Source organism: Echiichthys vipera (genome assembly GCF_963691815.1).
Source record: "Echiichthys vipera genome assembly, chromosome: 7".
In the NCBI taxonomy this organism is placed as follows: domain Eukaryota; kingdom Metazoa; phylum Chordata; class Actinopteri; order Perciformes; family Trachinidae; genus Echiichthys; species Echiichthys vipera.
Genome location: NC_139832.1, coordinates 15,116,602 through 15,138,277, shown reverse-complemented (window position 1 = coordinate 15,138,277; position 21,676 = coordinate 15,116,602). Strand labels below are relative to the sequence as shown.

The window sequence follows — 21,676 nt, the reverse complement described above, 5'->3', positions numbered from 1 at the left end:
AATGGGATCACGTATCATCCACCTTCAACCACACGTTCACACACACAAATACTTACACACACTTGCACACTCATTCATCGTGAGTTAGTGATACATTCAATATTTCTATAGTTTGCAGATGCATGTTCATTGTATTAAGCTCTTCATGTCATTACAAATCAGCATGCGAGTATCTGGGAACATTCACTTCTTATTTTGTTGGTTAGTGGCTCAAAACTTGGTTTCAGAATTTTCTCCCCATCCACTCAAAAATATGTTTTTATGCCTCTTTGGCGGCGACAGCTGTGGCCGGAGGCGGTATGTTTCGGGTTGTCTGTATGTCTGTCTGTACGTATATCCCATTCTCGTGAACGCGATCTCTCAGGAAGGACTATTTGATATATGTCCTAATACATGACTGGAGGCGATCTTTCATTATGAATAATGTTTAACAAGTTTAACAATTTAACAATTAAAATTACAGATAGGAGGTAGTCTTAGTGTTGTGTTTATTTATTAAAGGAATTGTTTGGCATTTTGGGAAGATATCTGGGTTCTTGTTGAGAAGATGAGAAGATTGATACCACTCTCATATCCTGCTATAGAGCCCAAAAGTGACGGGAAGTGATTTCCCCATTCATTTACTCCATTGACATTTCAGAAAATCCTTAAATAAAGAGATTTAAGGCAGGAACCAAGCCGACCAGTTATATAAAAAAAAAAAAAAAGGGAAAAGGCAAAGGTACAAGGCTGTCTATACAACCGACCGTAGAGCTCAGTAGTAGCAGCTCACTACATTTTTGTTGTATATATTGTATTTCACTGCACAAAGTAGAAATGTGTTGCCAAAAAAAAAGTTGAAGCAGTAGTGTGATCATGTATGACCTCATTGGTTGGAGAAAAAAAGAGAAGCAGGTGGATTTTCAGGGCCTGTAAAGAAGAAACTATCTGAACTCGTTGGAGATTCATTTATTTCAAAATCACTCTCAAAACCATCTACAGAAACAGCAAGTTGCTTCTGTCAAACAAATGTCAGTGATGCTGTTCATGGTGCTAAATGTGGACGGGCTTAGGAGACAGTTCTCGACTGCTGGGACACAAAACCACACACCTCTGGCTTCAGCAAAGAGACCACTGTCAAAAAACAAAACAAAAGCAAAAAACCTCTCCAACACTGTAAGTGCAATAACTTATTGCAATGACACATTATATAAAGTCACAATCAGAAGTAGAAATAATTGATTAATATACAAAAAGATGCTTAAAGCCATAACAAATTAAGAAAGCAATTTTCACCTCGGTAAAAGTCCAGAGCAACTCTTCAGAATAACACACAAAACATAATTTTACATTTCTTGGCAATATTACTGTAATACTTCAACGGTTTATCTCTGGAGGTCCATTATTTGACAAATAAGCAAAACAAATGTACAAGCAAAAGAACAATATCCTTTTTATATTGTTCACATTCACACAATACGACATAACTATGGATTTCAATTGCTTTATTTCAGTAGTATCAACATGGACGGAGCTGCAGTGGAGTAGAGAACTGAGGGAGGACCAGCGAGAAGATAAACTCAACTCGATAAAGTAGGAATTCAGTCACACATGTAGTCAAGAAATAATTTGTATTGACCACATCCTGTTTTTATCTTGAAATGTTGAAAATTATGTTTTTGATTTTTAGTCCTCACATTAAACAAAGTTTATTAATTCAAAATGTTTCTCATTTTTATTGAATTTTAGAGGCCTTTTGTCTTTTCATTTGATGACTTTTGTTTAAGTTCTGCCAATACACCCCCTGTGTAGAATATATTGACAGCATGAACAAAGCAATCATCATGTTGTCAGCTCAATTACCTGCTGGTGACAGGAAACGGCTTGATTTAAAGGCAACAACAGTCTGTTTTTTCACTGGTTGATATTAGGAATTTTAAAACGCTTTTCCTCCCCATGAAGAAAAAGGAAAACTTTGCACTTTCTTTGTACAATTCAGAAAAGAAATTGCAGAGCTGTAACAAAGGGTTATTGTATTCACAATCATTTTAAATAATTATTCAAGCAAAAATGGATAGAGTTCCAGCCTTTCACTTACTGCTTTTCTTATCTTATGTAATAGTAAACTGAATATTTGGGGGTTCAGGGCAACAAAACAAAGCATTTGAAGATGTCATGTTTGGGTTTTAATCGATTGTGATTGCGAGAAATTGGGATTTTTCACAATATTTTACAGTTTATAGACCAAACGATTAATGGACATATTGAAAAAATGAATGATTATTGAAAATAGCTGTTAGGTGCAGCCCTACTCTCTAACAGGAGGGTTGTAATGGGCACTTATCATCCGGCTTTGAGGATCAGAAACAGACTCTCTCGCCATCATCCTCACCGGGGAAAGAAAATGGATATGTAGCCCAGCGGGCGTCATAGAGAGATCAGCCAAAAGTCTAATGAAGTCTGTCTCTAGCCTCAGCCTGCAGACCAGTTCTGGTGACAAGCTTATTCCGGCAAGGTAACACACAGAGACACTCCTGCAATCACTGGACATAGTCACCACATTCCTGCAGTCCAGCTCTAAAGTCATCACATTACCCAAACATTACAGAATGCCACTGATCTGGCCTGCAGTCTCTGGCGTGTGACGGATTCTGTGCGCGAACTACAAATCCAAAAGTCATCTCTGAGCCCACGTCTACTGTGAACTGATTGTTACAGCTTGTGGAACTGTGTGTGCAGTATGTCCTCACCGTGCAGGCTGTGATGTACTAAGGTTTTTCACCGGGGCAGGACGGCTCACTTTGATGCTAATTAAGTGTGTATATTCCTGTTGGTTGCTGATTGAAGCTGGCGTAGCTAGTTGGTGTTGAAGGCTGCTGCTGTGTGTTGCTGAACCTCGTCTGCCAGTGGAGACAGTGTTTCCTGTAACCTGAGGCCTGAGCCTAGCAGGGGAACCTGCAGAGGCAGCCCTGGGGGAGGAAATGACACGTTGGCTTGAAATTGCTGCCAATCCAATGCCTGCCCTCCTCCCAGAATAAATTGGCACAGGCCGTGTCTGCTCTTGCTCAATTAGACTCTGTTCACCTATTGCATTCAAGCCCTCTCCTTCTTTGCAGGGACATAAACTTCTCAGCGCAGGCTTTGACAAAATTCACTTTTTTTTTAATAACCAATTATTGTTCGCTTTAAAGAACCATTTGCAATGGCAAGTGACAGTAAACTCTCAGCACTTGGTATACATCTAAGCTCTGCCTTGTTTTTTTAAATGGCTTTTAAGATGCAAATACTGAATGTTCAGATATCTACAGTGAGAGAGACAAGTCTAAAGTAACACAAACAAAATGAGTGGGGCAGAATGGGTAGTATAAAAACTAAGCTAGAGGAAGTAAATGATGTGAATCAAACTTCTGTAAATGAAAATACTTTATGATATGGCTGACTTTGGCACTGAATTCATGATATGATACCTATGATAGTATTTTGTAAACCATATTTATTTTATTGCTTATTTTACTGAAATCTACCACTATCATGATTGATACCCAGTTGGTCAGGGAATAAACCCCATATTTCAATGAGACCTGAGAGATCAAGGAATCAAGAATGAACACAATGTCTCAGTAATGTCATCTTCTGAGTCACACCTCTGTATTTCTCTTACTTTCTGCATCTGCTGGTTGTCACAGTCACAGTTGTTATCTTGGCTGTGCTGGCCGCTGTAATGGCCTCTGTTATCTCCGCAGTCTCTCCCTGTTCATTTGACCTGTGTTATCATTAGTGCTCTCAGGAAAAAAATCCCTCCTCCCCCACGGCACTTGCTGATGGCTGCTCCAGAGAAGAGGGCCTTAGGGGGGCAGGGTGGAACTGGGCTGAGACATCATGTAGCCCAAGAGATGGCTGCACTGTGTTCCTTGGCCTTCATACGCAGCGCAGCTATGCTGGACGACTTGCGGTCTGGATCAAGGTTGAGATCATAGCCATTGATTCCCCCACTCATCCCGGGACCCCCAAAAAGGCTGCCCATATGTGTCTGTCCCATGTGACTGCTCCCTGGACTGGGCACGCCCAAGAAGTCGGAGACGCCTCCAGGACCGTGAGGATGAGGTGGCATGCAGGAGGGGACGGAGTCACAAGGCACAACGCAACCTGGCACTGGAGATACTCCACTGCTGCTCCCGATCCATGAAGGGTTCTGAATCTGGAGGAGAAGTGCAGGGATTATGAGTTAAAGTGGTGATAATTGGTATTTTTATAATAACAAAAGCAAAGGACATTGTGAAAAGGGTCGCTCATAGTGATTAACCTAAAGAGAACCATCACCCGAATCTGCAGCTGCAATTATAGAGCATTGTAGTGGTATTTTTGGCTGCAGCAGGCAGCTGTTTTCAGCACAAAAGCTCTAAAAACCCAGTGCACACTACCCGCTCAGTACCAAATGACAGACAGACACACTTAGTGACTAGCTGGTGGACATAGTGGAGCATTTAGCAGCTATAGAGCCAGATATTTCCTCCAGGAGTTGGTAGAGACCAAAATCAGAGCTGAAAGAGAGTTTACCGGTATATTGGACTCCACACAGACAAAATCACGACTCCGAATGTATGATATTGTTCCTCCATAACTGCTGGATGTTTAATAGGCAACTGTTTGCCAACAAACCCGCCATATTTATTTAAAACTAGATATCAATGTTGTTTTCACAACTCATTCTTGTTTCCCCCAAATGGTCAGAAAGAACTGTTTTTGGCAGGTTTTATAACAAACCTTACTCATACCCATTTATGATTCTGAATACAATACCTGTGCTTAGTATTATTCAGTGAGCGGACTGACATTTATTTTGCCTTACCTGTGCGTAGTTCTCTGGCCGAGTCAGTAGAGGCAGCTCGTAAGCAGTGGAGAAGTGTGTCCGGACCTGTTGCATCTGGCCATAACGCTCCCTCTTCCTCCACTTGGCTCTGCGATTCTGGAACCACACCTACAAAGAAAACAATCCATCAGGAAAATACAGAGCAGCCACCACCAAACAAAGCTTGAATATTATTTTAAATATAGCTATCATATATCTCATATCACCTGCAAACCCAGGTACTTTTTTTTGCAAAACAAACCCCAAGGTCATCCTCTACCCGCAGCAAGACACAGTAAGAAACTGAAGCACATAAAATGAAGATAGTGAAGCAAATAAATTCTGGGGCACATGAAAGTCCAGGCCCAGGTTTTAAGACTTGACGTGTCTTTAAAGTGCCGTCCACACGGAGCTATTGATGTGAAAATGGTGAGTCTCCCCTGGTGCTGCACGAATCAGCTCCTCCCTTTGATACACAGGCGTCTGCCTCCCTTCAGGCTGCCAGCGTCGACAGATCCACATCTGGGCCTGTAGCCATTCATAAATCACTCTGAGAGAGGTGTGCTCTCCCCCACATGTCAGCACAGTGGGATACAGTGGGGAATCCCTCCGTATAATCCATGAAACAAAAGTTCAACTTTTGACCAAGAATATGTTTTTCTTTGTCATTCATTGGGATTATTAATTATTGAACGCAGTATATGAAGTTGGGTGCTACTCTGCAGAAAGGTTGTTCTTTCAGTACCTGCTGACAGACCGAGCACAGGCTACAGAGCCCACTTCTCCCTGCCTATGAAGAGCACTGGAGGAAAAGCAGGACTGAAGAGTGAAACTCAGTTCTGAAAGTATTGTTGTTGGAGTAGAAAAAGTGAAATGTGCACCCTGAGGGAAATTCACTGAACATGTCTACTGCAGTCTTGGTATTCACAGTCAATGATATGTAATGTAATACTTTTTACATGTATCTCTACTCTGAATACACATCTATTGGCTGTTTGTCTGTCCTGGGAGAAGGATTCAGCCTCTGTTGCTCTTCCTGAGATCTCATACCCTTTTTCTTTTTCCATGTTAAAATGTTTTTGGGGGGAGTTTTTTGGTAATCATCTCAAGGGTCTGTAAGAGTAGAGGGTGTCTGTTGTACACATTGTAAATCTTTTTGAGGCAAATTTGCTGTTTAGTGATTTGGGGCTACAACAAAATGTACTTGTTGGCTCAGTAAAAAAGCTACTGGATATTGATTATAGACATATACTGTAAATACCCTGTAGACAATGTGTTTCTTGCCAGAAGCCATTTCCATTTTCAGTTCTGCTTTAAGTATCACATTGCTTTTAAAATTGGTTAATTACTTGCTATTTGGACACCTAAACACCAAACTAATGTGTATAAAAGGCCTAACATGTCTGCAGCACACTCTAAAGCTGCAACGTTCCTTGAAATAAATTATCTGTGGAAAATCTTTTCAATTTTCAAGCAAAGACGCCAAACATTTGATGGTTCCTGCTTCTAAACATGCTTTTCTTTGTTTTCATCATAGTTAACGGTATATATTTGGGTACAAAACATTTGAAGATGTCACCTCGGGCTCTAGACTTTTGAAGGCCATTTTTCTGATGTTTTTGAAGGGCAAATTATTATGATTAACCAAGAAAGTAGTCACCAGAATATTCAATAATGAAGATATTGGTTGGTTGCAGTCCTAGCATGCTACTATATACAGTATGTAGCCAAGATATAAGATACATGTACTATCATTACTAATCATTTGATGTGGGATAAAGTCCGGCTAAAACTACTCTGTCACACTTGCTTGATTTATCTGATGTTAGCTTTGTTTTGATTTGATTCATGTTTATGCTTATTGCTACTCTGATCCTTTCCCACCTTTGTATTGAAACTGTTGCACAATAATTTCCCTCGGGATAAATAAAGCTTCTTGAATCTTGAATCTTGAATCTAAAATCATCTGCCCATATTTTAATGAAAATTAATCAAATGACAGTATATGTTTTAATGTACCCGATAACACAAATTGGGACTCTACTGATATAATTACATTTACTTCATCAAATATAAGCCAGTGGTGGCCGCCCCCAGTTATTCTCCACATTTTCTCCTTTTCTAATCATGCATCTCTGCTGTTCCTAGCATTTTTCTGCAAAGTTTTCTCACATCTCTATTCAAGAGAATAGGGTAGCAAAGCTGGGTACTGGATGTCTCCACATGTTTATTTGTATGTATTTGTTGGTTGTCTGAATGTCATCCTCCCAAGAGGGAAAAAGAGACTCCTTCAAAGAGAAAAGGGAGAGCGATCCTGCCTCGACACAGGGGTTTGAACTTGGATTGCGGGTGGATTCCCAGCCCAATCAGCTTGTGGTTTTCACAGTCCCTGACATGCAATTTCCCTTCGGTCAACCTCCTCAAACAGCTCCCCCAACCCCCCTCATGTCTTTTTCGCTCTCACCATTTCTCTCAGTCAACTTAAACACAATAGAGCTTAGTGACAAACATGAGCAGTGTCACACAAACATATTATCCCATATTTATTATTTCTTTTCAGGAGTTAATTTTATTTTAGGACAAACTATAAGCACAGCAACATGCGCCCTAACCTGTCATTTTTCTGACTGGACAAAACCACTAGCTGGCTCATTTTCAAAAAGAAGACCATATATGTGGCACTTATAGCGGTGTACTGTGTTTTGTGAGAAGGTGACGTAAAGAAATGTCTGACTCCGACATTCCTCAGGTCAGCTGGCGAGATTAGAGGACAGCTCACCCTTGCAAAGTGGTAAGCTGATATCTGATAGCTGATAGGTTGTGGCTGAACCCCAATGTCAAGGTGAGGGGTTGTTGCCCTTTGAATTATATCATATGTTTGGAAGGGGCCTCAGAGTCCATGTTATCCTCCTCTTGAGGATTTGGGGTCTATTATTGTTTAAGGTTTGTCATGTCTTTCCTTTGGTTCTTCTTTGGTTATGTGAGCTCATAACATTGCAGGTTTCTAAATATAATCCACAGCACAAAAGGCCCTGATTGGACTGCTGAGAAAAAACATTTTTATGATGATGTTTTATCATATATTATATGCTGTTATGTATGGATTTTTGTTTTTAATATTGTGTATGCTCTTTGATCAAATTCCCCTAGGCAACAAAGGTTTCATTCATTCATTTCAACTTCAAAGTGATCAGTAATCAAGTTATGGCACAGTTTGACTTGTTAGGGGTTAATGCAGCCTCTCATGAGTTACTATCACATTAAGTCATAGAGTTAAGCATCTAATTGTCCTAAAAAATAAGCACATAGCAGCATTTGAAAAATAATTTAACTCAACTAAAAAAACTCTTCTATCTAGATAAAAGAATATTCCAACAGCTGCAAGATAGAAAATTGTTTTGAGTTTACCAAATTAGGCCTCTTTTGTCTAATGCAAACAGAGATATCAGCCTTGCTCAATTTGTGCAAATGTGAAAATGTTTTGTAGCTGACGGAATATTTTTCGATTCAGATCGTTTGAAGAGCCTTTTAGGATTCTGAAATTACTTTTAGAACAGAAGTGCTAAAGTCTTAGACGTCTCCTTATTGATCCCTTTGGGATGACTCCAAGCGGTATAAAAAATACAGTATGAGATATCCAATGAACTCTTAACTTAATAAATGCAGAAAGTATAAAAAAAAACAATAAACGGTTAACAAAGGGATGCATTCTCGATTTTAAACCAGTTCTCAATCACGACAATGTGTGCAGATGAACAGTGGCTTCCCTTCCTGACAAATAATCCCCACAGAGCGGGTCAGTCACAGAGGATATCCAGACACCATTCATCTGCACTCACTGCCATGACACAGAGCTGGATATAAATCAACAAAATATCTCTTTAAACAAACTTCTGAGTTTTTCAAAGATCACAAGGAAATTATTTTAAGGAAAATCGGATAGTTGAATCTGTGACTCGAATATAATGGTAATACTTGGGAGGCGCAACTCGGTCAATGCACTACAGTATTTAAAGTAGGATTAAGATTTAAAAGCTCCACTCTCCTTTTTAAAATAGAAAGTTTTATCAGTTACCGAGCTGCCATCGTAATTGTGATGGTTTAAGATAACCCAACTTTACTCCTCTACTTTTTAATCTCTTTGTTGTACTCCCACCTCTCTGTTGAAGCTCAGCCTCTCCTGTCCCACTCCAGCCCCTCTCTCCCCCACCGCCGACCCCTCTCTCCATGTCGGTCTCCTCCCTCCTCCCTTTTAAGTTAGCGAGGGGAAGTCGGGATATTGGAAAGTGAGATGGGAGAATGTTCAAACTGGAGCTTGTTTTCATTTCATGTTTAATTTCCTGACGCCTAAGCCCTTGGCTTTCCGCAGCTAACCCCTCTGACCTTTTCAGAGGCGTGCAGATGAGAGCAGCGGACCAAGCGTACACACAGAAAACACATGCATTTACATATTATGCTATATACCAAATTCAAAGTCAGTCACTTACAAATGTGTTCTTTGAACCTGGATGCTCTCAAACACTTAATGGAGCCTTTTATAAACAAGCAAACAATGTCTGAGCACACATATGCCCCTTGTCTTCGTTTCTGGGTACTGAGTGTGTCATGTTTCACAGTGGGTTTGCTCTACGTAGCTTTGCCTTTGAACAGCAGTAGAAATGAGACCCAAGCTACATAGTTTGGCAGGGAGATCATTCGGGAACATTATGAAGTCAGATGTGTCCTTTGTGGCTCAGTTGCTCTTTTCCACAAAATTCTGAGTTCGTTAGAAAAGAAAGCTAGTGGTTTTTGTGCACAAGCTGGATTTCAATTTACACAAAGAGTTTTTCTTATTTTTCATAATGATCAATGGTGACCCATCTTCTGCGTGTAGCCCAAAAGGATGATATTTACCAACTGCAAACACATACTACTATTCTTTAGTTTATCTAGCAGACATCTGCAAGGAAGGTGGTTCAGAACTCTTGGAGCTCAAAGTGCTTGGCAGTGATACAGTAATTGCTAAAGACGTTGACAGCAAAAGGCAGCTTACAGAGCCATTAAAGAGCTTTATTTATGCTCCAGAGCCAGCAGGCAGAGAGAGAGGAAGAGGGAGAGAGGGAGGGCAGAGTGCACAACTCCAAAAGCAGCTTTGAAGTCCAGCCGTCTCACCTCATCTCTGTCATCCAGGACCACTGCGATTGATAGACTGCCTCGGCAGTCACTCACACACAGCCTCCCTCTTCATAAAAAAAATAGGCACTGTGGTGAACTTCAAGTCTGAGGCTGAGAGCTAATTGTACTAAATAAACTAGTGGCAGCAGAAGTCACAGATTATGGAAAACTGCAGCCCGCCTTTATGAAGAGATTCATCATCAAACTGAGGATGAAACTGTAGGACCTTGACATTGGCATTTTGGTAGAAAACATCTGCACTTTGGATTTCAATAGCTGTTGTTTCGGAGATGAAAAGGATTCTCCGATCGCTTGCCAAACTTCAAGTGCCCCTTGGTATTCAACAATTGGATATCCCTGGACTTTGTCTTGATAGACCTTCAGTTGAAATTGTGGGGTTTAGTCTTGATTGCATACATATTTAGGGCCTGATTTTAGAAGTATGGGTCAAACCTCACAGTGACTCAACAGACTCTGCTGTGTGCCTGTCAGATGAGGAAGTTAATTATATTCATCTGGGGAATAGATGGGTCTGTGTGAACGCAACATGAATGTACTTATTTTACTGTACCACCACAGGGACCAGGCCAGGTTCTCTGTCCCTGACTATGTCTTGGACCAGGCGTGGAAATTGAAAGTGGCATCTCAAAGTGTTTTTATATCCTTGCCAAATAGCTTTGATGACTCTTTTTTTTTTTCTCTCCATGTGTTTTCCCTCCCTGCCTCCAACGCTGTGCGGTGAAGTAGTTTGAACATGGTAGTGCCGGGGAGAAACCCTTGACCTTTGACCCTTCTGCAGAGTCTGCAGCATGTAAGAGCTAAGAGAAGAGTATTCCTTTATTCCCACCCATCCTACTCTGATCTAAAACTGGCAGGCAGAAAGAGAGATGTAGAACAATAGGCCTCGCTGTCTAATGCTGCAAACAATCTTTGTCAACATGCCAGTCTCAACTCTCCCAGACCTCTCTGTCATGTCCCCGAGTGATTATAAGCACGCAAACATTAACAACTGCAGACATAGAACTCGTAGAGACTGTCCTCCCAAGAAGGAACAGCAGCATTCATCGTCTCAGAAAATGCCCAAATCAACCCCAATGCACCAGATTCTCCGTACTTTGTCGCTCTGAGCTCTGAGCTCTGAGCTTCTAACCCATGTGGGTTTACAGTTGAAAGTCTGGTTTGTCTCATACAGACGCTCAAGGGTTCTTTGTGCACCGGTATCAGACGCTAAGAGGCATTATAAAGTGTCAGTATTTGATGCCCCAGTGATAAAGCCATCTAGTAGCGGTAGTAGTTTTGATGGAAACAAAGGAGCAAATTGACTATTAAAGAGTAAGGAGGGTCGGGGTGGGCGGACTTTAACAGGGCAGACCGCTGTTTGTTTATTCCAAATCAACTAACTTTTTCAGCATGATCACTGTTGTTTCTTAACCTTAACCATTTGTTTCTTGTAACCATGATGACGATGCTCCCCTAGGTAGTCCCCTAAGAACCACCCGGTTTCACTAAACCCAACCAAAACTTAAATATAGCGTTGTCACATAAAACTGATTTATAGTCCAACCAGTCAACCTGGGTTTGTAAGATCAGAAAACATTTGTTGTTCTAGAGGGCATGGAAGATTACAGTACATATTTGTCATTCAGTTTGATGTGTTGGCTCATGTCAATGCACAGTGTATTTCACATGTAACCAATTCCCTCGTCCTCACCTGTACACGAGCCTCCGTCAGGTCTGTCCTCAGTGCCAGCTGCTCGCGGGCATAAACATCTGGGTAGTGTGTTTTCTGGAAAACCTTCTCCAGCTCCTCCAGCTGGTAACTGGTGAATGTGGTTCGGTTGCGTCTCTTCTTGCCTTTGTTACTCTCTGCCTCACTTTTGTCCAGAGGGCTGGAAAGGTCTGAGCCTGGCCGCTCGTTCAGCCCCTTCTCACCGGGTGCCTTCAGGTTGAGATAGCTGCCTTCCATCCCAGGAGGGTCAACGCTCGGTGGCAACTCAGACTCTGTCAGGCCACTGTTGTCTTTTCCTGTAAGATAAAATACAGAAAGAAGTGTGGAGGGTTATGATCAATTGCACGATCAATTGTATTTTGTTCTTTTAAAGGAAAGTTTACTTGTCTCAAAGGTACGGTACTGTCACTACCCGATGCATTCCGGAAACCAGCTTCGTTCAGGTCCTACCCCCTGGACCACACGTAAGACTCCGTCAGTGAAAACAGTTAATACAGTTAGTTTAAGTAAGTGATATAAGTGCTTCTTCTGTGGCTCTGGAGAACTGAGAGCCTGCTGCATTGCAAAGTGAAGGTAAAATAATTGGGGTCAATAAAAGACAAGGAAATGTAGGATCCCGAGTTTTAAGTATTTTGCCAGGTGTCGCAACAATTCAAGATACTGTTGTGAAACTTGATAGCTTGCCTTTGCTTGAAAATAATTTGGGACATCTCTGTTTCAGCTGTATCAATTTTGACCATTCTTTTTAAAATATGTCTCTCTACCATTTTATGTACGTACAACACTAAATCACTGGAGCGCCCCTTTAATTCTGTGATGTGTGTTGATAATACTTTTCAAAAACCTCATGAAACATTGTGGAGATTTTGATGGAAGTTTTGATGTTACACTGTGGTTTTAATAAAAACATTTCAGCTTATTTTGGATTGGGTTGACATGCGCCTTTCTTACAATTCTCACATGAAGCATAAACATCAAAATAGCCTTCACAGTTTACTAAACCTTGGCTTCACATATAATACAAATCATATTCTTACTGTAATAATATTATTTTCAAACAAGCTATTATGACCAACTTTCTGACCATTTTAGAGTAGAAAATAAAAGCCACATGTTGTCAATAATAGTCCTATAATTATAGTTACTACTCTGAATATTCAGAAGAGCACTTTCTTTAAAATACAGCTGAATAAAACCATGGTGCCTCACGTTCAAGTCATGGAGTGTGTCTGCTCATCATCACGTTACGACATTCCCACAAAATGTAATTTACTTCAAGCTTACATCACCGCTGTAATGTTTTATTTTAAGGTTCAAAGGCCTTTGCAACAAGAGAAGAAATGTCTTATTCTGTTTGAAAGCCATGTCACTACACATTGGCGTGACCTGTGACACAACCCTGGAAGCCCTCTCCCACTCAGATCTCTCAATCACGCCATCTGAAACTCAAGCCGCCCAAAACCTTCTCCATCTCGAGCTGTGTATGGCAGGCCTTGTACGACCATGCTTGCCCCGCAGACTCGCCCATAAGATGTAAACAACATTGTGTTTGTCACCTTCAATTTCGAGAGCGTCCATTTTGTGACAGACCTCGCTCTGTTCCACTCAGCGCTTGCTAGTTTTTTTTTTGTTTCCTTTAAGGAGATGAAGAAAGCTGTCCCTTCTCCCTCAATAAACAAACAGCTGTGTGAATAAATAAGCTGAAGGGCTCTGGTTGCGAGCCAGTGAGAACAGTGTGCTCTGTCAGCCTGTCTGTTTGCCTTTCCTGCGACTGGGCACGGAGAGCTGTCCTAACTGTATTGGTCCGAAACTAGCGCATAATGGTCTCCTCAATAAACAGACTTGGAAGTCTTGTGCAACAGCAGCATTAGTCTAGTCCAACAACATTTGTCTCTGAGTTAGATCAAGTTTAGGATGATTAAGGTGCATTTGACTTTGTCACTTTGCATTTTTGTTACAATTAATGTCAGTCATGGCCTCCTGTCATTCTCAGAAGCCCAGAGCAATAAGGGAAAGAGAGTTGACACCTTGTGGCACTTGTGACACTCTGAGCCAAGTGTTTCAGTGGTTAGTAAGATGACTGAATAGTTTTAGAGTGATGAAGCTAGGCGGTGGCTGTCTGCACCATGCATGTTTGTTTTCATGGATTAGCACGCCTTTGGCTAGTGTGTTCCACAATTAAATGTCAATAGTCATCCTTTCGATACTGCAGCAGCCCTCCCCTGCTCTCTGGCTCAGACTTGTCCCGACAGAGACGCTAATGGAACAGCACAGCTCGCCCAGCTGGAGTTCATGACCTCATATCACTGTGGCCCACCTGTCAGACCCTCTTACAGTCTCCATGCAGGCAGATGTTCTGACATCACCTACCCCTGCATTGGCCTCTAATGCTAAAGCACTGTGCGATATTTTCTTTCTACCCCTGGGCAGGAGCATGGCTCCAATGTTAGGAAGTAAGACAGGTCAACTCCAGGCTCCTGCTTGGCATTTGCATCTGTGAAAGAAAATGCAGTCATGCCCCTGAGCCAGGCACATATCCTGTGAGGCAAAGGATGCAGCTGGGTGGATGGGAAGATGGAGGGATAGTGGGTGAAAATGTTTAGAGTTCTTGGTTTCATGCAGATCTTTATCAACAACATGCACTTTGGAATCTGGACTAATAAGAATATTTAATGGCAGTTCAGAGTTCAACATTTCTCTCTCTTACCAATAGTTAGATGAGAATAATAATATCGATTTCATGTCTGTACAGTAAATATGGAGCTACATTTAGCAGCTGGTTAGCGTTGCATAAAGGGCTGACAATTCACTGTTTTATAGGCCGATTTGACATTTTTACGCTTCGAGTTTTGTACAGACTAAACAAACAAGACACAACTTGTTAATTAGCCAGCTTTAAGGGTGGTGGTAGTTGGAATTTGTAACCACTGGACAGAGCAGGCTCACTGTTTCCCCATTTCCAGTCTTTGTTTCTGCTGAGCAAAGCTAACCGTCCATTTTTTTATTTACAAAAGTGTAGAATAATAGAATCCTTAAAAAGTAATGCATTTAATCAAACTGAAACTCTCAGCAAAAAAATTGATATGTGAATTTCCTAAAATGTCAGACTCCTGTATACTGAAATGGCTCTTACCCCAATAAGTCACATAACAACCTTTTTTCGGCCACATGCGCTAACATGCACGCGCTGCCGGACCCTATCACAATAAACAACAGAAAAACTCAGATTATAACACACAGAGGGAGTTAGTGACGCATTCTACGTGCAGGACACTGCCTGTAAAATTTTATACAGACTGATATCACCACAATGAGCACTAGAATCTGCTCAACATCTTTCTCAGTCTAGTACTCTGTAGCAAACTCAGCAGCAGAGTGTTGCCTTGCCACAAACGTCTTCCAGTGATCCTGCATGCTGAGCTGTCTTTTCTGCACGTTGTCCTTGAGAACACAGCCATCACACACTTTCTTTTGCAAGCCAAGATTCCACTGCGTTGGCTCCAGACTTTTTTGGCATTCAGAGGAATGCGTCATTGACTGCTCCTTTCAGCATCAACCGATGTATATACATATCAATGCAGCAAGATTTCACCAGCTGATCCTGCAATTTGCCAAAGTTAGTCTGTGACGAGCCGCAGACCTATTCAGTTAGCCGAGGTCAGATGTTTACTAGGGTCAGCAATTTAATCACTGCTGAAAACAGAGAGAAAACATCAAAGTGTAATTTAGCTGGTTGTAAAGCAACAGGGCACCCTCTCAGTTTTTATGGAAAAGATCGGGGAGGGTCAAGTGAAGCCAAATAAAAGAAACACTATAAATTAGTAACCTGGGGAAGGGTTAATGACCAAACACTAAATAGGGAAGGGAATGCTTTTAAACAGAGTGCTTCAAAATGTTCTCTCAAAACACTCAAAGCTGACAGCAGTCTGCCACAATGGCGCTCCACCTTTTACATCTTAGATGGACCAAATAAAGTCAAATATTCCATTGGCTTCAGTCACTATTAATTTGACATTTTCGCAGACATGCTTTGGGTTGGATTATTTATCACGCAGCACGGTCTAAGACCTGATGTCGACTGTTGTTTCCTCAGTGAAAGGGAGGCTCCCAGATGTTTCTGAGGAGAGATCTATGCCAGCAGCTCACACAGGAATGCAGATTCCCTGGGAAAACAAAAAAATCTTTCTGTTCAGCTTCAGCTCCTGATAAATTGGCACGATCATGACCTCACTACTGTCATAATACCTTGGGCCGTGGCTGTAACTGTCTCATATCAAAGAGCTCAAAAATAGTTTGATTTTATGTTTCTTTTAATAGTGGTGGAAGTACACACCATTATATGTCTTGTTTTGTCAGTCCAGAGATATTCATTTTAATATGATTTTAAACAGAGGAAAGCAGGAAATATCCATATTTGAGAGGCTGATAACAGCATGTTTTGCCTTCTGTGCATGAAAAATGACTTTTAACGTGAATCAGTTATCAAAATAGTTGCCGATCAACTAATGAATTAGTCGACTAATCATTGCAGCTCTAATGTTATATATTGATAAACATTCCTTAGTCAAAACATTAACCTCTGAATGTCAAGATGAATTTATTTGTGAGGCTCGTCTTCTCAATGGTGTTACTGTGTTATGTATTATATTATATTACAATATTACAAGTAGTTTTATATTTTTGGGCGATCAACATGAAGAAGATGACAAAATTTAAAACAAGGAATTGAAATCAAATGTGATACTAGATTACGTAATCAATCATTTGTTAGCCTCTCCCTGCCTTCCAGTAGTCCTGAATTCCTTCCATGGCCACATTTGCTTTATCTGTTAAATCCCATTTTTATGAGGTATTTTTGCCTTTCTGAATTCATGGAAAAGCATAAAGAAAGTTTGTGGTGTCACTCAATGACTCTTTTTAAAAAGTATGTATCAAACATATAAAATCAAGCTGAGAAAGAGAAAAAGAACTATTGTTCATCACAGACTCAGAAGTGATCAGCATACTTTTGCTTTGTACAGAAGTTTCCTCAAAAGTTATTTTGTGAGGAGTGAGGCAAAAAGCTTATAACCCTTCTTTGATCAGAACATAGTACTATGTGGCCAAAATGTTTGCCTTATTCGAGAACTCCTACAGAGGTTAGATTTATTCCATTGATAAGAATTGAGGTAGTCGAGGTAAAGACACACCAAAGGCACGGATCAAAATGTGCAGCAGCTGGTCAAAGTTTCCAAAGCATCTCTTTAATCTGGCCTGCATACGCTCCTCAGGTATAGGCGGTGGGGAGTTACCTCCATCTGCAAGAGAAGTAGCTCAAAGTATAAGGCCAATGCATGCTGTGTGAGCTGCACAACAGCATAAGAAAAGAAATAATTTGGACTTGTGATGAAGAGAGTTTTAACCGAACTTTGAGAAAAATAACGCCTTGTGCAACACAACAGCCTGTTCTCAGAGTTGAATTTCTTTTCATTCTACGGCAGGCAGACTTTTGCTGCTTCACCTCCTGAGTCACATATTTATACATGCCAGGAATTCATCCTTTCAAGCGTTCTCATTACATATTCAAATTTATTCTATTTCACAGACTCACGCCGGCACGATCACAGGTGTCACTCATGCTTATTGTTCACATCGACTCAATGTGTTAGTCATCAGCACATGCATATCCGGTGACATCACTTCCCCGGGTCTTTTAACATGTACTTAGAGTACTATATTTTGACAGGAGGCTTTTAAAATGCTGCCAGGACTTTCTTGTTTTGGTTTTCTTACGGAGAGAAAAATGTTTTACATATCGCAGGATACCCCGCTGAAGGGAGGAGGGGTTGTTTTGAAAGTACAAAGATTGACAAAGCTGTATGTTATGAGTTTGGTTTAAACTGTTATTTAGTGAGATGACAAAGAGGAACAGCCTTTAGTGAGTACCAGTGTACAAACAACAGTATAAATGGGAAATGCAAACCTCAGCCTCAGTTTCAGCTACGGGCCTAATGAGTTCTCCTTTTCAGATTGAGTCTTAACTACACTTACGTTCTCTCAAATGTATTTAAAAAAGTGTGATTAAACCTTCATCATAACTTAGTTTTTTCAAAGCTTTATGGTTTCTCTATTTGCAGCAAAATTGATTTAAACAGCAATGTATTTAAAATTATGAAGCAAACCACTTATGTAATGCATCTCCAAACTATAGAGTTCAGTAAAGAGTGTGCATGTAAACAGTCATTTCCACACGTGTGCCGCTTTCCCAGAAATGCTCTCATTTGTCCTGAGCCCCTCAAATCATTACCCGATCTCGATGACCATTTCTGACTCGTTGCTTATTTGTACAAGGTATTGTTGAGACGGGGGTTATGTAAACCAGTCCCACTTTGTCATCTCAGGGACTCTCTGTAGCTTTGGAGATCTGATGTTTGGTGAGTATGAATAATAACTATAGGAGCCAGTAATGCACATCTGCCTCAGATTAATGCGGAGCTCTCCTGCGGTGCTGACCTGCATTCCTCAGCGCTCGATCAGCTCCAGGGGTTTTATTTCATTCATCGCTGTGTGAGCAGGTAGGCGGCTCCATCCCTGGTCTCGCTGTAGCACAGTCTCACCGATTTAATATGCACTCAATGAAACAAACACACCAACCTGAGCCACTACTGTGCAGAATAGTTCGTTCACTCCTCGTGATCTTGTATTTTTTTAATGAACATCATTCAAAAATGTGGTTGAGACAAAGTATGTATATATTTTCATCCATTTAAACCACATAAACCTTGCAAAACACTTTGCAGTGATTTTTAGAGGGAAAACCGTGTGTATGTCTGAGAATATCTGAATATGAATTTTTAAACTTTCATTTTTATTTACTACAGATGAATCATGCTTAATAGTGGTGTTGGAATTAAGTGATTTTTAAAGAAGTAATTTGTGTTCTGAATATAAAAGGGGTGAAAATGAGGTGTGAATATCCTGCAGCATTAGCTCTAAATATTTCCCATTGTGTTTGATAGAATTAACTCAGTAAATCCACATCTTTTCATTGGCTTCTCTTATCTGCGTGTGTCATGTAAACATTAGATATTATTCATTCGGTGTGCCCAAACTCTATTTTACGTGTAAAAGCCTCAGAATGACACAAATATGAAACGTTGGATTGCCGTAAACAGAACTGTGGCTAAAGTTGCCACAGAAAACTTCCTTTGGGTATGCGATGACTTTTGTTGTCATTATGGAGATGAAGCATCAGCATTGAGCAATATATCTCCCATTGAGGACCACACATAACAGCTCGAGCCTGTTGACGCCTGAGGCTTTGGCAAGATCCCAAAGCATCCTCCCCAGAGCTACGATGCCTTCATCTGGCTGCAACATTTTCAACGATAACATTGCAGAGCTCCACTCCAGGGAGGCACGTTGCATTTAATGATGGTGTTTAAACGGTTCTGTCAATGCACTTGCCAAATCAATTCACCTCAATGCAGGGGGGCTCCAATCTGTGTTGGAGGCATTGCTCTTAAAAACTCCAGAAAAAAAGAGTGACTGTTCGGCTTAAAGCAAATAGTGTCTCCAGACAGTTGTTTCTCAGGAAAAACAGATTACTTTGCACTTCGTGGATGTTTTTTGGCAGAGTGTGGTAACTGGCTACTGCTCAAAAAACAACAACAAACTTACAGTGAAGGTCTAGTTGTATTTGGTCCCACTGAACAGAGCCAGTGCAGTATTAGTGCATATTCCGTTGTATTTGTTACACCTAATAGGCCTACTTAAGAAATATAATCTAATACACCTAAAATGTTGGGTTTTTTTCCTGCACTGCTTTTTTCCCCCAGTGACTCGATCTATAATCCATCACGAGTCTCCGATTAAATTGTCTCTTTAAAGGTTAGGTCACTGCATAAATTTCGTCAACATCAAATTTCAGCCACGATCATAACATCTGCATCATGATAAACATCTGGACCTGAAACATATTGGCGCCGGCGAGTCTATACGCGGATCACTCACCAAAATCTTCTTTTTAATTGTTGCTTTTAAAGTAGGATCTAATATAATGTGTAAATATCAAATATATATATTTTTTGTAAAGTTAATTTTTACACGTAGGCCTAATTAATTCTTTTTTTTAGGCTACCGGCCTCTTTAGTGGATACAGAGTCCATTTCTTCTGTTCAAAAAGAGGCTTCACTGCTCTTATTTTAAGAACACTCGTCTCATAAAAGAGACAGTAAAATGGATCGTTTTCTTTAAACGTCGCGATAAATTAGACAATATATTTTTCTTCATTTGAAATTTCCGTTGCGCGCGTACCTCGCTGAATTGTAGCCATAGACCCTTTATTATACAGTACCGCCGGTGATAGTAGTTCATATTTGAATATTAAAAATAAGTCATAATGGGCCTGTACTTATATATTTGTCAGTGGTAAAGAGAGTTTTAGTGTGAAGACAATAACAGACCGCAGTTGTAGGCCAGTGAGCTCGGGGACAGCGGCTCCAGGTGGAAAATATAAACTTGTAATGTGGATAGAAACGTTATGAGGTCAGCATACAGAGGATAGAGGACTTGTTAACTTACCAGTTTAACACTACACGTGGGAAATAATTTGCTGCATGTTACACTATACAGTTAAAGCTCAGCGTGCAAGTTTACAGGGAAGGAAATCTGACTTCCCCTGGAATATATTTCCACTGCATTCAGGGTTGCATTTTTATCAATCAGTGATTCAACTCAGCTCTCCTCATAGTTAGTCCACTTGTTCGATGCTATGTGAATTCTAAAAGGTTTCCCATCTGAATTGCTATCTGAATTTCTAATGTTTTTAGGCTTTTAAGGTATGCAACTCAAGTATTCTGCTCCCTTGGATGCACAACGTTATTTATTGTCTCGCCATAGCTCGCATTTGCCCACGTTAGTTTGATGGGAAGCAACATTGTTTCATTATATATGAATTTATTGTATCAATATACACTGCTCTGTCCAGCCGTCTGATTGGAGTCCTGGTGGGTTTACCCTCTGCTCTCCTCCTCTCTTCTGCTCTCACAGGCTACTGACTTTCAGATTCTGTATTACACACTAGAGGGAATTGACTATTTCAATTATTGCACGAAAAAATCTCCCCTTTTGTCATCCATTTCTCCAGTTCAACTCAACGCCGACACTTTCTTTGCGCCTCTCTTACGTGCACTCACCATAGCAGGGGATGAGCGTCCCGTTGTGTCCGCTGTCCGGGTGCAGCTTGCTGCCTTCGGGTGGAGTTTTGCAGGTCGGTCGCTGCATGAAGAGCTGGTATTTGTTGAAGGTGCCCTCCTCGGCACCATCCAATGACTGGCACTCCGTCTGGAAAGGACTCCGGGACTTCTCTCCGTAAGTCTGCCCTTTCCCCGGAATGAACGTGGGGCTGTATTTGGTTTCAGTGGTGGGGAAAGTCCTGAACGGGTTCGCCTGGTGGTCCCTACCTTGCGCAGTAGATGTGTTATAATATGAATCCATCGATGTCATATCGCAGTATGAGACGCACGCTGCGTTCATACCTAAAAAGTTATATTAAAAAAATCCACACGGTTCCTCTTTCCCTCCCCTTCTCTCTAGACAGCAGATATTCGCATGCACTGACAAACTCACACTGACGCGCTCATGCACACACACTCTCACTCTGCTGCATCTGGGACTGGTTAAAAAATGAATCAGATGTTTTCCAGAGACTGCAGACTGAACAAATGCTAAAAGCCCCCTGAAGGTTTGTCTTGGTAAAGAGAAATGCCTTGCTCAAGATGATGCCGCCTCAGTAGCCTTCAGTGTTACTGACACACACAAACGCGCGCACACACGCACACACACATTTGAAGTTTAGACCCACACCACGTAGCCTGCGCTATTATGCAGCCTGGAGAAAATGGGAGGTCAAGCTCAGAAGGGGCAACGTTTCTTTTTTGGTAAACACGCGGGAGACACAACACATGACATTAATGTGATTAGAG

At 41.0% G+C, this 21,676-nt stretch overlaps 1 protein-coding gene across 1 annotated transcript; it reads right to left on the bottom strand.

Moving 5' to 3' along the window:
* Positions 1 to 1,342: 1,342 nt before the first annotated feature.
* Positions 1,343 to 21,349, bottom strand: alx4b (ALX homeobox 4b). Its single transcript, XM_083917418.1, has 4 exons — positions 20,888 to 21,349; positions 11,694 to 12,007; positions 4,829 to 4,957; positions 1,343 to 4,177 (listed from the first exon to the last, which is right to left on the bottom strand). The coding sequence occupies exons 1-4, from the start codon at positions 21,225 to 21,227 to the stop codon at positions 3,857 to 3,859; spliced, it is 1,104 nt and encodes a 367-aa protein (XP_083773544.1). The 5' UTR covers positions 21,228 to 21,349; the 3' UTR covers positions 1,343 to 3,856.
* Positions 21,350 to 21,676: the final 327 nt, after the last annotated feature.